This window comes from Rutilus rutilus, assembly GCF_951802725.1.
Source record: "Rutilus rutilus genome assembly, chromosome: 21".
Classification (NCBI taxonomy): Eukaryota; Metazoa; Chordata; class Actinopteri; order Cypriniformes; family Leuciscidae; genus Rutilus; species Rutilus rutilus.
Genome location: NC_140226.1, coordinates 18961009 through 18979287, shown reverse-complemented (window position 1 = coordinate 18979287; position 18279 = coordinate 18961009). Strand labels below are relative to the sequence as shown.

The following is an 18279-nucleotide window of genomic DNA, read 5'->3' as shown; positions in this document are numbered from 1 at the left end:
AAAGTGCAATTTTATAGTTAATTAAGGTTGTTTTTATATACAGCTTAGCAATATACACTCCCCATCCCACATCTGGCTTTATCTCATTCTCATTATTCTTTATAAAGAAGTATTATTAACATGCTAAACAAAAGTCTACTTTGCAAAAGCATTCATTAACAATATATGGCAGGATGAGTGTTACTTCACTTCGATTCTAAGTTGAGCAAAAGCCCTGACATCTTTCTGGCTGTCGGCCCTGATATGTTGAATCTCTGGCTATTACATCCAACTTCAACATAGATTAGAAAGATCTATCAAAGATGCCACCTGTCTCTCCTCCTGTCTGTCCTCGTAACCGTGAAAGAGTCTTCTCTGTGATAGATTTGGGACACCGTTTTAAACACGCACTGAAGCGAGCTCCGCAGCAGACTTCTTCCAACAGTCAAAGCGGCGTTACTGTACGTCACAAAAGTGCGGACTCGTAGGAAGACCGTGAGTGTTTAGGGTGCCATTTGGGACATCCATCTAATCAAAATCATCACAATCGTTTAACAACTACATAAACACAAAAAATGTTGCACCAAAAACGTACAGTACACACATTGACTGCTGGAACAAAAACACACAATAAAAGCATAGTGAATGCATGTACGCGCAAGCAGAAACAAGCCGTGGCACTTACCGATACAGCGGGTGGCATTCAGCCTCTTATAGCCTTGAGGACATTCAATTAGAGGAATCGCTTTAGAGAAAAGAGAGAGAACAAAAAAATAACAGCACGTTTAGTTACAGATCTAAAGGAAAACATTCTTTTCCAGCAAGAAAGAGAGGAAGGAAACTTTGGTGTAGTGAGAATACAGTACATATAAAATCTTTGCAATTTTTTTTATTAAAATACTAATACCATAGTTACCACAGATATCCTTTAAAGAAACATTTCTTCTTATTATTGATGTTTTGCTGGTTAATATTTTTGTCAGGATTCTTTGATGAATAAAAAGTTCAAAATAACAGTATTTGAAATAGAAATCTTAGTAATGTTATAAAAGACTTTGATCAATTTAATGCAATTTAAGCTCTTTACATCACTTTTTTTTTCTAAGGCAGTGATGGTAAATTCCAAGTTGCCATTGAATTATTATTGCTGTAACAATAACTATAGTACCTATGGTATTTGGCCAGATGATTACCATGGTCAATTTTTGTAGAGTTCAGCTCCTTAATCAATTCACACAGGAAACTAACAGGATATAATGGACAACAAAACGCAAGTGTGAAACTTAATACATCTGATCTGATTACATTTGTTCTTACACGTTTTTACATGCTCAACACTAACACACAAACACATTCACACATAGATCATTAATAACTCTATAGCTCATCACCTTCAGATTACAAAAGCAAGCAGCAACACAGTACATAGTTCTGTAGTGACTGTTTTAAGGTTCTGTCTCAGGAGAGCCCATGCGACTGGGAACGTGTAACAGGAACAGGGTTTACTTCCCTCTCAGTCTCATGGGTAATGACCATAATAAATTACATAAATAGAACAAAGTGAGAGAGTGAAATAGAATGACTCATTTGGAACAGAACAGAATGCCACTGACATTTTTCAAGGGTCATGTTTTGAGCCTGCTTCAGAAATAAAAGGGGGCCGAACTCCAGACTTGTTTATATCTTCATTACCCCAACACTTGTGTAACATAACTGCCGTGCACTTCTATTTCCGTTCAGTGCCAGCTGAAGTCCTAGTAAGTGCTCGTCTACAGATGCTGCACACAGACCTCAGAGACAGCGGTAATGTCGCATCAACTTCACACCATTCATTGCAATATTGAATCGCTTTTCCTGGAGCAAACATCTTTGTAACTGAAATGTGAAGTGTGATATGAACAGACCACACTTTTCAAGTAAAGGAATAACATTTGAATTGGCATTTGAAGATTAAAACAACAATCCTTAAATATTTCATACACTCATGAACGTTTGTTTTGGTAAGGTCCATAAGGTTTAAATCAGTGATATGTCTGGGAATGCACATAATGCAGGGACGCCCATATATGGGCAGAGAATTTCACAAATATCTACGGACATACCGTGAAGAGAAATTGTGGAAGAGAGAGAGAGAAATAGGGGTGGTACGCTAACACTTTTCTGTAGGGACTAACTTCATAGAAGTGACTAAGCAAGAAGGAATCATGACTGTATGAGTAAATGTGTGTGTATGTGAGAAAGCATTACTAAAGCTGGAGTGTGTGCCAGGTGAGTCAGCATGTCAGTAAGTTCAACACAGCGTGTGTAACCAGATACCTTACAGCTTTCTCTTTCTTTTGCCCATTCATTACGTACTTGCCTTTTCTCTGCGGAATGCATCCCTTCCCTCTCATTCTTGATATTAGGACCATGTGTCTTTTGAGTCACAGCCACTTGGAGGTTTGGCATCAAATAGTTTTTAGAGGAACCCATCATAGTTTCTTTTAGTTAGTGAGAAATCAAGGTTGGGCCTGGTGATGAATCATTGCTTTCCTGCTCTTTTTGGACCACACTACTGTGGAATACTCCTCTGCACAATCATACTGCAAGTGTGATTCACCTCTAATGGGGCCCAGACATACTGATGTTTAACGCTGTGTCTCACTCTGAACATACACTCGTTTGTTTCAGTCATTTTGGTCGTTCAAAAAAAAGATGAAAAGATGAAAATGTAAGACATATGCTTGAGTTTGTGTGTGAGAGTGAGACAGATGTTTGTGTGTGTGAAGGTAAAACAGATGTTTGAAAGAGAGAGTGAGACTAACGATTGTGTGAGAGTGAGACAGGCATTTTTGTCTGTGACAGTGAAGCAGATGATTGTCTACATGAAGGAGAGACAAATGTTTTTGTGTGTGATGGTGTGACAGGTATTTTTGTTTGTGTGAGAGTAAACGTACACGGAAAATGTACTTCTATTGTCTGAATTCTGCTCTGGTTCGAGGACAGTCTGTGTGACATCATTTTCGTCATCAGTACACTCCGATGGTGTCTATGTCCAGCTCGAATTTTGTTCGCATGTGCAAGTTATTTGAGCATTCAAAAACGAACTCCTATACTTGCACGTTCAATTGTGTGCTAGGCGGAGTGGATCAAGGTCTTGAGACAGTTTTTGTATGTGAGACTGAGATGGGTGTTTTTGTTTGTGAAACTGAGGCAGATTTTTGTCTGTTTGAGAGTGAGACAGGTGTTTCTGCATGTGAGGGTGAGACGAGTGCTTTTGTTTGTGAGAGTGAGACAGTAGCTTACATGATTTCTTGGGACATTTTTGGCATTTGTGGAATCCCCATGATGTGCCCACAGTCCCACAACAGGCATCTTGTTTAGACAGGCCGGGCAGAGCTTTCCCACACTACAACAAAATAAAACACAATCAAATACAATAAGTTAACGAAAGAAAGAGAAAGAGAGATACTCATCAAGACCATTCACCACACAAACACATATAATTCTGCTCACACAGCTCTTGATCCCAGTTCTTACTGATCAACACCCTGATATCTCCCCCCTGACTGAATCTAATCTGCTGAACCAGACACGAACCAAACAACAATCTGAGAGACAGCAATGATACACAACTTAAACAACCTGATAACACCCCACTCTCTGCTGACATGAAAAGACAAAGTCGCAAATTAAGTCTGAATGGTTGCAAAAACATCCACAGCACTTTACGATTAGAGAGAGTAAACAAACAAGACTGAGGTGAATTTCATGATAATAACTTGATAGACTAACAATTGTGGGAGCGGAAGACAACTAGATGTTCTATTAAGCTGGGGGCAGGTACTGAGTCATAACTCTTGAGAATCATTCTTTTGTGTTTCATTTGCAGTTCTCTTCTGAAGAGACAGATGTTCCCTTGAGCACCACAATGTTCTGGAGAACATCTCACTATTCATTTTGTCTTTTGCTCTATTCTTGATTATCCAATGATAGCTGAAATCGAGTTAGTTTAAAAGGCATTAAAAGTGAGAGACAGAGAGTAATAGTGGATGATTCACAGCTCACAGCAGCAGCGAGAGAGATTGAGATGAAGAGAAAGGTAGAGCTAGAGAAGATATTTTAAAGAATGCTTTTGTCAATCCAAAATAATACTGGAGCCCACTGACTTCCATTGAATGCATCAAAACTCAGAGACATTATTCAAAATATCTCCTTACGAAGAAAGAATTTTAAAAAGTGTCGTACAGTTTAAAAAAAATGTTAGGGTGAGTAATTGATGACAGAATTTTCATTTTAGGTGAAAAATGTACACAGTGTAAAAAGCTCTATGGAAGTAGAGGTGCAGTACAGATGCAAACCCTTGAATATATCATCAGCTTCGTCACATAAAAGCTTTATATATGAGTTTATTTATTCAAACACTTATGGTCTCTCACTTGCATTCCGGCAGTCTCCTGAAAGCAGCGTCCCAGCTGGCTCTTGGATGTCACTGGCTGGTATTGGAGGTATGTTTGCTGGTTGGGGTAAATGACACCGCTGTGAGTGTGCCCATGCTGGATGCTCTGGCTGCTGCTGTGGTAAGTGAAGGAGTGGCTGGACTGCGTGTTCTTCACCTGCCCGCTACTGTCCACTGGAGACACCTGATGGATCTGGACTGAGGCTTCGGGGGGATGTTTCACATGGACATTCACCAAACCTACAGAAAAGTAAAGCTTTAAGGGGTATTCAATTTAAATTCATATGGGTTCAGTACAGGTTTAATCCAAGTTAAGCTCAATAGGCAGTATTTATGGAGGAATGTTAATTACCACAGAAAATAAAATAAACGTGAGCTACGTACAAGTGAGAGTGGGAACAATTTCTGTAGCAGAATAGCAGAAATGTGAAACTAAAAATTGAGATGTAAAGCTGTTTTAAAAGCTGTTTGTCATTTTAGAGTTTTAGGGCTTATGGCGTTGTGTTTTCATGGAAATGACACAGTTAGTAAGCATTTTGCTTGTGTCTTGTGGCTATAATACTGAAACAATGAGTATTTAAATGTGTATGGGTTGGCCCCATTCACTTTCATTAAGTGTCACACCGTAACCCAGATTGTTCATTTTTTTATTTTTAAGAGAGAAAACAAAGGGCAAGTGGAAATTCATTTTTGTGGTAATTCTGAACCCTGAATATTCCTTTAATAACAACAGAGCCATTTATTTCGGATTAATAACAGACGACAGATTTAAACATTTAAAGCGTTACCCTGGTTGTGTCCAGTGCCGTAGGTGAGAGGTAACGTGTGCGTTGAGTGGACGTGTGTCTTCTGCCCGTTTGTGAGAGTATGTTGCCCCTGGTGACCGTTTGGATTTGCCATTTGGCAGAATTTTCCAGTAAAGTTTGGTGGGCACTGGCACTTGTCCCGAGCACTGCATTTTCCTCCATTCATGCAGGGCAAATGGCAAACAACTAAAACATACACACAAACAGAGCAAAGGTTAATCACTGCCATATCAGGTAACATTTTTCAATGTTTAGTTTAGCAACCCATCACATTTAATTATACACAGATGAACCAACAAAATTATCTTCACACTTCAGTTTTGTCCTGTGTTTGAGCAAGTGTTTAGTTGCTGTGGGCCATTGTGTGCGTGTGTGTATGCGCTTAAATGCTTCACAGAAAATCTGTTTAAGAACTTTTGTGGTGGCATGTAATGGGAGTTCTGCGTGACACATTTTCACTAAACCATGCCATTATGGTGACGGACCATTCTGCCCTGAAACATCTTTAACTTTCTCTCTGCTTTGCTTGCTTTTAGCCATTTTTCACAGTGCTTAAAATCTCACTCGAGCTTTTAGATCACATTTGGCTCAGCAATAATAGCAGCAAAATGATGAATGGATTTAATTATCCCACAGCTGAGGTAAATAAAGGTTTTGGGGCTAGATATTTTACGGCAATACGTTTGTGTTGTGGTATGGGACATTATTTCAAACATTTAAATGAGGTGAAACTCATTCTCTTGTCAAGATATTCTTTAAAAAACTTTCCTAAACCAAAAGCCACATAATGTAATTAACCATCATGAACTAATCATGCTAAATGTTCATTAAAACAGCACGGCTGTCCTAACCACCATTCCCACATGGAACAATATGATGTCATTTCCTCTCAAACCACATATACCCCTCCTGTGGCCAGACGCACAGTTCACTGTGACTGCAGATAACATATTTCAAGATCATAAGGAGGAAAGACTGCAAATGCTCACACACACACACACACTCACTCACTATCTAAATGACAACATAGCAGTTATTTTTCTATACATTTTCACACTTTTGTTTAATTTATTTCATTTAAAAGCAGTATTTTATTCATTAAGCATTATTTCATTCATTTTTTCAAATGAGGACATCCCCAAATGTCCCCAAGGAGAGTTCTTTTTATATTTAACTCTCTTTATTTCCCCTTCAAAGCAGAGTTAAACAAACCCACGCTCACACACAAACAAATAGATAGATAGATAGATAGATAGATAGCCTACACATATATTTTCTCTGATACATTGGTATATTTATATAAATATTTACATACACTCTGACAAACCATACACAACACGCGTGCACACACACTTTCATTATTTCTGCTCTAGTGGGAAATCAGGACTATTCCAGTGCCTACACTGAACCTCAGGCAATATCTTGACACACTCATGTATCAACATTGAATCACACACACACATACACATACACATAAGCACACACGCTTCCCATCCTAGCTAGTGAAGAGCACTACTCTCTCCTGGACAGGAGGAAATAGAGCAGCATGACAGTAAACAAATGAAATGTGGCCTAAATGGTAAGATAACCAGCAGGAGCAGGATGACAGACCACATTAACTTTCACTCTCTGACACACATAAATGACTGCTCTTACTGTATATGGTTCATTTGATAAAAGAGGAATGTATGTGACACATACACTCTACTAATATGGCGGTGAGCTGATTTTTATTGTCAGAACTGGCAACTATAGAAGTTCTTAAACATACACAGAAGCAAACACAGTGACTCTCAGATGAGCTGACAGCCAGGAGCAACTCAAACGAGAGGCCTGGCGGGACAGTCTTATGGAGACAGTAGTTGTTTTCATACTCGCGGAATATCTCTGGTGGAATAAACATGAAAATCCAATAGGTGCAAATGAAAGTTTGAAAAAGAAATAAAAAGCAATCAAACAACAAATTTATTCTGTTGCAATGTCTGTCACAAAACATACACTACTGTTCAAAAGTTTGGTCTCGGTTAGATAAAAAAAAAAAAAAATGTTTTGAAAGAAGTCTCTAATTTATTTATTTAAATTTATATAAATATAAATTAAAAAATATTTAATTTATTCATTTATTTTATTTAAAAACCAGTAAATATATTGTCATACCAGTAACCATTTACATTATAAATGCATTTAGTAGATGCTTTTATCCAAAGTGACTTACAAAAAAGGAACAGAGAGGAACAAATACAGTATGTAGTCAATAGTCAAACCAGTAAATATTTAGTCATATTGTGAAATATTATTATAATTTAAGATAACTGGTTTCTATTTTTAGTATATTTTAAAATGTAATTTATTCCTGTTTTGACAAATGTTATGACAGTAATTTGGTCCTCAAGAATTTTTTTTTTATAGTTGTCAATTATGAAAACAATTGTGCTGCTTAATATTTTTTGTGGAAAACATGATACATTTTTTCAGGATTCTTTAATAAATATAAAGTAAAAAAAAACAGTATTTATTTGACATATTCTTTGGTAACAATTTACTGTCACTATTTTGATCACTTCAATGCATAAAAGTATTAATTCTTAAAAAAATTACTGGCCCCATACATTTGAATGGTAGTGTATGATGTTCAGTTCTTGACAGTATGTCCACTGTCCAGTATGATTACAGAACACACACACACACACACACACACACACACACACATGAATTTCAAAACTGGCAATGTTTTTAACACAAGTGAAACACAAAAGCAAGTCGAGGACTCGAGGTAAAGCTCTATTAGGTATAAATGGTATTATACCTGGAATACCATTTCATCAACAAAAAAAAAAAGAAAAAGAAAAAGAGAGAAAGCATCCACCCAAGGCCCTTAAACAGATGGAGTAACATTCTCCTGTAAACCCCAACATATCTGCTAGTACAGACAGGTTCATTGGCAGCTCCATGGGGATGATTGTCAAAACACCCAACACAACTGTGTCCAACAACGTGTAAAGGTGAGGCATATATTCAGAAAACAGTCAATGGGGATGACAAGTCAGCTCCAGTTGGAGCAGTCTGGACTACATATTCCCATCAGTGCAATCATATATAAGGAACATGCAGCCACATATCGATCTGCTGTGATAATGCTTTAGTATTCTATGAGATCCAAGAGTTGATCAATGATTTACAGGTCTGTATGGCACATTCTCTCTGTATACATGGAGTAAAAAAAATACCATGACACAAATGTCATTTTGCCAATGTTTATACTTATACCTTTTAACAAATCTATCTACATTTCTGTATTGTATAATGTGTTTATCAGACAACAGAGGTCAAACACAACCATTAAAAAGTTTGGGGTCAGTAAGATTTTTGTATTTTAAATAAATGAATATTTCCATTCAGCAAGCATGCATTACATTGATCAAAAGTCACTGTGAAGACTTTTACTTTGTTACTAAAAATTACATTTAAAATAATCAAAAATCGAGTATAAAGTTAACAAATGCAGAATTTTTTAACATTAATAATAATAATAAATGTTACTTGAGCATCAGAACAGCATATTAGAATGATTTATAAAAGATCATGTGACACTGAAGGCTGAATTCAGCTTTTATTAGACTGATTAAAATTCAGCTTTGTCCATCACAGGAATGAATTAAATAATAAATTAATTAAAAATATAAAAATCCCCAAACTTTTGAATAATACAGTATGGGTTAAGTTATATTTAATTATTGCATACTTTCATTGAGATCAGTCAAATTACTGAATGTACTGACAGCTCATTTCATTTCATCACTCGCCTGAGGTTGTTTATTTGTTGCTTAAAGAATCGATTTAGCATCAACACTGAGGTATGAGAAGCTGGTTGAGAGTACCGAAGCCAAAATCTTGGTATTGATCCAACCCTAATGAGTGTATGTGCGTGTGTTTCTCCATTATCCACAGTGCTGGAGCTCAGCCTGCGATCTCTCCTCCCAGCTGTGTCTGGATCAGAGCTGACAGAACGCTCTGTGTTCCTTATAAGGCCGCACACACTCACCCACTCCAGACGTTCACCTCATTCAGACAAACAGCTTGACGGAGAGAGAGAGAGAGACATAATGACATTTTAGCACCACGCACAGCCTCTGCTTATTCTGAGATTAGCCATTCAAACACTTACTCCCTCTGAGCTTTCCTGACCCTCTTATATGGAATACAATTTCAGCTGCACACCCTGTTGGGCACAGATTACAAAACCCACTGATGAAAACAACCCTTAGCTGAATGCTACCCTTGTGTCCACAGAGTAATTGGATTCAAAAGTAAACCATATGTAACCACTATGTGTATAAATTGTGTCTATTGCTTCACTCTTGACCTTAACGCAAGACTTGCAAGTCACAAAATTACTACTTGCTATCATCCACCGATACGGGACCATAAAGAGCAGAAGGCCAAGAAGTGAAAGTACCAAGCTATGCTAGCACTTAGCACAAACTTTTTGACTTTAAGGACTACAATATGATTTTATTTACAATGTAAATGTTATCAATATTTTAGTACCCCTTCATTTAAAGGGTACTAAAGTAAAGAAGAAAAAAAATATGATAATGCTAAATACTAAAATGAATTAACTGGCCATTATTTAAATGATTCACTTTAAAACGTCATCTTTACATCAACCAAGTATGTAAAAACAAAGTAGCTTTCTGCTGTCTATAATAAGACAGTTTGTTTGTCTTCCATTAGTAATCACAGAGACACGTTCTCAGAGAAAAACCTAATGCCAAATATTCTTATAAATGAAATCAAGATGGGGTGTTTAACGAAAGTAATTTGTGCTCTTTGTATAGTGGAATTTAAATATGATAGCATGAAACTTCAATCATGATGAGCAAATACACCATAGTCTGTGGAAAAATGAATGCAAAGTTAAAGAAAGTAACAAAGACTCTACCAAGGCAAAATCAAATCCTTTCCAAGTAACCCTGAATGGGCTAAGAAATGTGCGAAGAACCCAAACTAAACCGGAGGGCAGAAGACGTTCTGCTGTGTCATAACCACATGCTCTTGAGCCATTTCTGAGCCGTCGTTGTGAAATATCACTGCAGCAAACAAAGTGAGAAGAACTGAAGTTAAATAATGTAGGTTTTTCAGCCATGATCTAAAGCATCTTAAACTTTTCCAAAATATCTGCCAGGCAAGTAAAAACTCCCCACCGAACCACGACTAGAAACACATCCAAACATCAGCCATAATTATAGACCTGTCTGAGGCTGGACATGATGTAACAGGCCCACGGCCAGCTGTTCTCTGTTCAGTATACAGCAAACGCAAGCGTACACACACACATACAGCAAAATCCAGTTGCCAACGAAGGAATTAGATGTTCTACAAAGACCTGGATGAATGAAAACTTCCCACTTTTCCCACAATACACCAAGATGAGGCGGCGATGCCACTCACCGACTCTGAAGTTGGGGGCGGTGAGGGTGTCCGTTGCATGCCCGTTCTCACTGATGATAGTGGTGGTGTTGCCCTTCTGACAGCTGTTCTGACAGCGGTTGTTTGTGCAGGTCATCTTGCAGATAGTCGGGGTGAAGACCACCTTGATCCGGCCGGTGTGGTTCCCTACTGCAGCCCAGCAGAGAAGATACATCAACAGAGAGAAGAGAGAAAACTCCATCAGTCTGGACGGCATGGCTTTCATAAACAACTCTCTTTCACTTTTCTAGGCAGCGTCTGGCAGATCGGCTCAGGAGTTCAGCTTTAAGAAAGTGAAACGAGACAGGGAGCGAGAGGGAGAGAGGCTGGATAAAGAAAAAAAAAGTATTTCTGTTGTCTTGTCTTTTCTTAGTCTCCTGTACGTGTTCCCCTGTGACTGTCTGATTCCTTTTTCGTCCATTCCCTCCTTTTCTCTGTCCTTGGTCCAATATCTCAGTCTCTGGAACATGAGGTGGTGACTGGGGAAAAAAAATAGGGGAGAGAGAGAGAGAGAGAGAGAGAGAGAGAGAGAGAGAGAGAGAGAGAGAGAGAGAGAGAGAGAGAGAGAGCCCAGCAAACAACTCTGGGATCAGACCCAGTTCTTCTCGAATGATTTGGACAAAGTGGCCACAACTCCAAGCCTTATACAGAGACGAAAAGAGGAATGTTGGCTTTTCCCAACTAAGATTACCACTACTAATTATGTTTACCAAGGCTGCATTTATTTGATTAAATATTTAAAACAAACACTAATATTGTGAAATATTATTTGAATATATTTTAAAATGTAATTGATTCTTGTGATGCAAAGCTGAATTGTCATCATCATTACTCCGGTCTTCAGTGTCACATGATCCTTCAGAAATCAGTCTAATATGCTGATTTGCTGCTCAATAAATATTTCATCGTATTATTAATGTTGAAAACAGTTGTGTACATTTTTTTCAGGATTCTTTGATGAACAGAAAGTTCAAAAGAGCAGCATTTATATGAAATAAAATCTTTTGTAACAAATTTCTTTACTGTCACTTTATCAATTTATTAAATCTTTGCTGAATAAAAGTATTAATTTCTTTAATTTCTTTCACAAAAAAAAAAGAAATCTTACTGACCCCAAACTTTTGAACAGTAGTGTATAATGTTACAAAAGCTTTCTATTTCAGACAAATGCTGTTCTTTTGAACTTTCTATTCATCAAAGAATGTTTTCAACATTGATAATAATAATAATAATAATAATAATGATAAAAGTTTCTTGAGCAGCAAATCAGCATATTAGAATGATTTCTGAAGGATCATGTGACACTGAAGACTGGAGTAATGATGCTGGAAATTCAGCTTTGCCAACACAGAAATAAATTACATTTTAAAATATATTAAAAACAGAAAACAGTTATTTTAAATTGTAATAATATTTCACAATATTACTGTTTTTTGTTGTTGTTTTTAACTAAATAAATGCAGCCTTGGTGAGCAGAAGAGACTTATTTTAAAACATTAAAAATCTTATTGATCCCAAACCTTGGAACAGCAGTATATATATATATATATATATATATATATATATATATATATATATATATATATATATATATATATATATATATATATATATATATACACACACACACACACACACACGTATATGTATATCAGCCGTCATGTCGTTCCAAATCCATGATAATAAAAATATATGAAAACATAATAAAAAAATTTAATATCAGAAACATTTTATACAAGTAGTCCATAAAGTCTTCTGAAGTCATATGACAGCTTTGAGTGAAATTTTTATCTAATTTGAATTGGTGTGATTGTCCTTTTAAGAGTCACATATTCAAGATGTAATATCTACTTCCCCCTCCCTCTGTTATGTAAAGCAAATCCGCCAGAAGCTAACATATAACCTTTCCTCAAAGATCAAACAACGTCTCCACAGACATCAGTCAGCTACTGATGACACACACACACACACACACACACACACACACACACGTACAGCTGTTATGAACTGAGAGAGTAAGGTAAACTGAGGAAAGCACACTGATAGTATACAGCAACAGTGAGAAGTAGACGACAGGAGACGAATGATTTTACCAGAGAACCACACACACACAGGGCTGCTGACAGGCTGACTCTCATGTGGGACAGACCTCACCGGGTGCCAGATGTCTAAGACATTGAGAAACTAGTCAGTCTGCTACATCTACCTTTAGCCACACACGCATGTTTACTTGGCAAATCCAAATTACCATAGGAAATACCATAGACCTGTTTTGTTTTTATATAAAACTAATTATAAAACCTCATGTTTAATGCTAGGATTTCAGCCCCCTAACTGAACATGAGCTTGACTTTTGACAGAAGATTGCAGATACTGCTCAAACTTTTTATATATTAATTAATGTATCAACTGTTTCATCATCTGTATTAGTATCTGACACACTAATTCAAACTAAGTCTTTTTGAATGATTAATTAAAAGTAATGGATCAAGAGTCGTTTGCTCAGGAATAAGACTACCCCGATCGCTTGATTGGTCAGCAAACTTGGGTAAAATATGACTTTTTTTAAGAATTGGGATCAAATTAAGACTATGATTAACCAGGGACCAAAAGTTTACCCTACCCTATCTATATGTCTACTCCTAACAGATTGTGCTAGTTCTCACCCACGAATTATTTTTACCTTGAAAAACGTACACGAATGTACGTTTTTGTCAGATTTAGCTTGAATTGAATGGCAAATATCAAGTTTTCTGTTCAGATTGTAGATCTAATTCATCCCCCCTCCTTCCCTCAGTCCATCAATCTATAAATCCAATCAAAACTACTAATGCAACCTGAGGTCAGCAGGAAATCAGTCAGATGCTTGTCTCTTATGACCTTCAGACTAATGTAATGTAATATGTAAAAGGTCTGTCTCCTCAGAGTGAACCCGGTCACTTCTGTATGATCCGACATCCAGTCAGAGTGCGGTTTGGCTGAGTTTCAAAGCAGCGAGAAATGGCATGTCAGACCACAACACCGTGCAAAAACAGTTACCCAATACCCCACGGGCTCCTCCTTGCATTAGTAGTATTACAGCAGAGCTCCGGCTGTATTTGGCTGAGTTGTGTAATGCTGCCAGTCTGCAGGACAGGAAGAGGGATAATAGATGTCATGCTACACATTAGTTGTGCCGCCCCACCGTCTCCTCATTCGCATGCAGGACTACTGTATCTAATCCTCTCACCTGCCTTTTAAGAGCACTTCTCTCAATGACCGTTTATCGTAACGCTCTGTCATTTAATTTTCCCCCTCTCTCTCTCTTTTCTATGGTTCTTGCTTCCCTCATGGCCGGGCTTTTATCTAAAATTACCCAGAGAAAATGAGTCTAATAACTCACTTTAGACAGTGCAGCGCACAAGGCAATGCTTAAGTCTTTATACGATTTCAACCAGAGGATCCGCTTGGAAAAAAAACAATGGGGCCATAACTTAAGGGCCGACCTGCAGCAATACAAAATTACAATAAATGAGACTACAGCAGAAGTGCGCGAGAGAAAGGAAGTGAGAAAGTGGGGTCTAAAATGCACATGCCTGTGGTTGTGAACCATCTCACCACTAATTTGTACTGTGGATTCCCACACCTTTTGATCAATGAATTTCCTTAGTTTTCCATGACATTTCCATTTTCCTGTTGTTTGTGATGGATAAAAATGTGTAACAACTATAGTAACCGCAGAGAGCAATTCTAGTCGAGATTAGCTAAAAAAAAAAAAAAAACTTTATTATTATAGAAATGCTGACTTGTCAATATTTCATAAATATCCATGACTCTTCCATTCTTGGAAATCACAGTTTTAATATTCGTCTTTAATATTGTCGTCTTGTTTTATCGTCGTCTTCAACTCTACTACAAAATGGTACTGTCATCTCACAGCGTTGCCGACACAGAGCTAAACGTTTCTAAGCGAGTTAGACATGCTGTCACTCTCCTCATGGAATGTTCCACAGTGTGTGTGATCCGTCATTCTGTCAAACACCCGGGGCTTCCTGCAGAGTCAGCGAGACTTGTTGAAAAATAAAAACTGATACATGAAATAACATTTTGAGATGCTGATGTCACTAGATCTTAAATTTCCCCAACAGAAGGAGATGCTTTGGGATTGCATCAACATGTCAAAATTATAGAGAGTGGCAGCCTTGACATACTCCACCGTTCAAAACTTTGGGATTGGTAAGACATTTAAAAAAAATTTGAAAGAAGTCTATAATGCTCACCAAGATCGCATTTATTTAAAATAACTGTTTTGTATTTGAATATATTTAAAAATGTAATTTATTCCTGTAATGGCAGAGCAGAATTTTCAGCATCATTACTCCAGTCTTCAGTGTCACATGATCCTTCATTTGGAGCTCAAGAAACAATTCTCATTATACTCAATGTTGAAAACAGTTAATCATTTTGAGGAAACTGTGATATATTTTTTTCAGGGTTCTTTGATGAACAGAAAGTTTAAAAGCATAAATTTGAAATAGAAATCTTTTGTAATATAATAAATGTCTTTATACTGCCTCTTGATCAATTTAATGCATCCTTGCTAAATAAAAGTATTAAAATATTTTAAAAAAACAATCTTACTTACCCAAAACTTTTGAACAGACCGATAGATGTTAAATAGTACAGTAGGAATTCCACTCAAACATCAATTTTTAACAAAATAACATTATTGCACTGTATTACCTAACCGATCAATCACAAACAATCTCAACAACTGCTCTAAATGTCATATATCATTTTTAAGTTTCTTTGGAGGTTAAAGCTGTATTTAGAGTTACTATTATGAAATTACTGTAAGTTACGTATAAAGATTTACCATTGTAAGGGGTATTCTTAAACACGATGTGAAGTGAGCATCTTTAATTCCCTCTAAACTAGAAAATTACAGTCCCGCGTGGTCTTATGTGCTTACTGTTTTTGTAAAAGTGGCGAAAGCAATAAGACACATTAATTAGTTACATTTATTAATATTAGTAATTATCAGAATAAACAATTCTTCCATCAAGTAAATACACTGCAAATCATACTCTTTCTCAGTTTTTTGTCTTGTTTTAACACAATTATCTAATCATCCTTAAAACAAGATGTATTCACTTGAGAAGTAAAATGACAAGGATTTATATCTTTCTTTCAAGGAAATCTAACGGAATTTTGAGAAATTTTGCTTAAAACAAGAAAAAATATGTTTACAGTTGGGGTAAGAAAAATAATCTTCCCTTTTCCTTTTTCCTTTCCCAAAGAACTTTTTCTTGTTTAAAGCTAAAACATCACAAAATGTTTGTAGAGCGAGTTCGGCAAACGGCGGATTCAAAACTTCCTGCCACATGCCTTACCCCTACACTATTGACACTGTTGACAATCCAGCATCTTCCGTAATTTTGTCAGGCCAAGCCAGACGTCATTGGGCAGAGTTAGTGTTAATAGCCTCTGCCAACAAATCAGGCTGTTTGCACTTAATGTAAATAGACACTCCGGTAAGAAAAATATTTGTATGCAGTGTTTGGTGCAGGTTAGACAACAACAATTTCAAACATCATTGGTTTTCACATGTCTTGTGACCAAAAGTCACAGGTGTCATATTTGATTAGATTTTCCGTAAATATTGACTTCAATTTCAGTCTGTTCCTCAGACACATCCATCATATGGCTTCATAAGACTTATAGTGCGAAATACTTTTGAATTACGTTACAGTGCTTTTTAGTGTGCTGCAAAACATAAAAAATAAATCAAATAAAAACCTTTCCATACAGAGAGATCCAGCACTAGATTGTACTTACCATGAATTGGGTTGTGTCCCACGGAAAGCGGGATGGCCCGGTTCAGGTTAGGTCCGACACCATGCACCTGCGTGTGAGTGTGGTAGTTTTTCTGTTGGAGCATAAACTTCTGTGTTTTGCCCTGGTGCATCGGTATTGAAACTGGGTTTTGCACTCTGCAAGATACACGTTAAAAACAAAAAAGTCAACATTTTACTTTACAGTGTTTTTTTTACCATCACATTTTTTTTCCATCTCTCAGTCTTTCTGTTACAATGATTTACATCCATATATAAATATTCTTATATTTTATTTATTCATGTATTCATATTTTAATTTATGTGGTTTTCACTTTTGATTAAATACCTGCTCAAGGCCATATGGAAAACCACAGTACCCTGAACACACAGACATGCTTCTGGTTACATGTAAATGAAACCAATCACTTGCAACATACAAAACACATCAGCAGTCACATGAATCACATGAATGAATGATTTTTCATTATGTTTATCAGACATACAGTCAAATGTCATTTGTACAAACACATACTGCAAACACATGGACAAAAATCAATCATAACACATCACATCACAGCTCTCTCTCTCTCTCTGTAAAATCCTTCAGTTTTCTTTCCTATCTGTGAATCAGAATAAAGTTCACTGGCCTCTCTTATGAAACCAATTATGAAGAATTAAATGTGTGCAATACACAACTGAGTTAGCATGCTACGTGGCATGATGCTCTAAGCATATGATTATTTAATTATACTTTTACACATTTCAGTGTATTTTAGGTCAATTGCAATTTAGTTTGTAATTCATTCTGGTATTGCCTTTTCAGCCAATGTTGTTATTGTTCACTAAATGTGGAAATAAAATATAAATAGTACATAAAACACTTAAACTTAGAAATGTTGCCTTGGCAAGTAACTGAAATAAATAAGTTTATGTTGAAGTACTAAAATTACAACTAAAATCAAAATACATTTAAACTATACAGAAATAAAAAATAACAAAAGCACGCAACAAAACTACTAAAACATAACCTAAAATGAAAACTGAAAATATAAAAATAAAAGCTCATTTATTTCCAAATATTATAAATTCTATAATAATATATATAAAATAAATACTAAAGTAACACTGTTGATGTCGAATTTGGCCAAAATCATCTGAGAAGATGGCATCATGTTGCGGTCTACATTTAGGAAGGTCCCTTAAAATGCTTTCTACTTTCTAGTCAGCTCACTAGTTTTGGGGACAGAGTACACAACACAATATCAAAAATGAAATACAGCCCAATTCCCTGAAAGAACTCTGTAAAGGGATTACGGATCCTGATAATTATCAGCTACGTCTGTGTGAAAGTATTGAACATCTTGCTAATAAAGAGACAAAACAGCACACAGCTGTGAGGAAACGGATGTGAAATGTAATATGTCTTTCATACATCTATTAAGATGAAGAAAACGGATGCGGTCAATCAGAATCACAGCTGGGAAGCCTCATAAGACGATGACGCACAAGACTAAATCAGGGTCGGCATCTCAGAATAACAACACAGACTTCAAATCTGTCTGAATGGTGTCTGTTCTTTTAGGGATAGTCCACCAAAAAAAGGTTTCGGTTCCCATTGACTTGTCCATTCAATGAAAGACAATGGGAGCTGAATCTGTTCGGTTAACAACATTCTTCAAAATATCTTCTTTCTTGTTCCACAGCAAATCATACAGGTTTGGAACGACATGAGGATATGACAGGTATGTTCTCATTGAAATCGACCTGCGAC

General features: G+C 36.6%; 1 protein-coding gene across 3 annotated transcripts in view; it reads right to left on the bottom strand.

Moving 5' to 3' along the window:
• Positions 1–18279, bottom strand: part of ltbp1 (latent transforming growth factor beta binding protein 1) — an 83466-nt gene that overhangs the window by 39227 nt on the left and 25960 nt on the right. For all 3 annotated transcript variants that reach the window (XM_084394302.1, XM_084394303.1, XM_084394304.1), the window contains exons 4-9: positions 16510–16664; positions 10675–10842; positions 5206–5409; positions 4398–4657; positions 3265–3367; positions 665–724 (exon numbers count right to left, since the gene is read on the bottom strand). In XM_084394302.1, coding sequence (XP_084250428.1) covers positions 665–724; positions 3265–3367; positions 4398–4657; positions 5206–5409; positions 10675–10842; positions 16510–16664 — 950 coding nt within the window. The remainder of the gene's footprint in view (positions 1–664; positions 725–3264; positions 3368–4397; positions 4658–5205; positions 5410–10674; positions 10843–16509; positions 16665–18279) is intronic.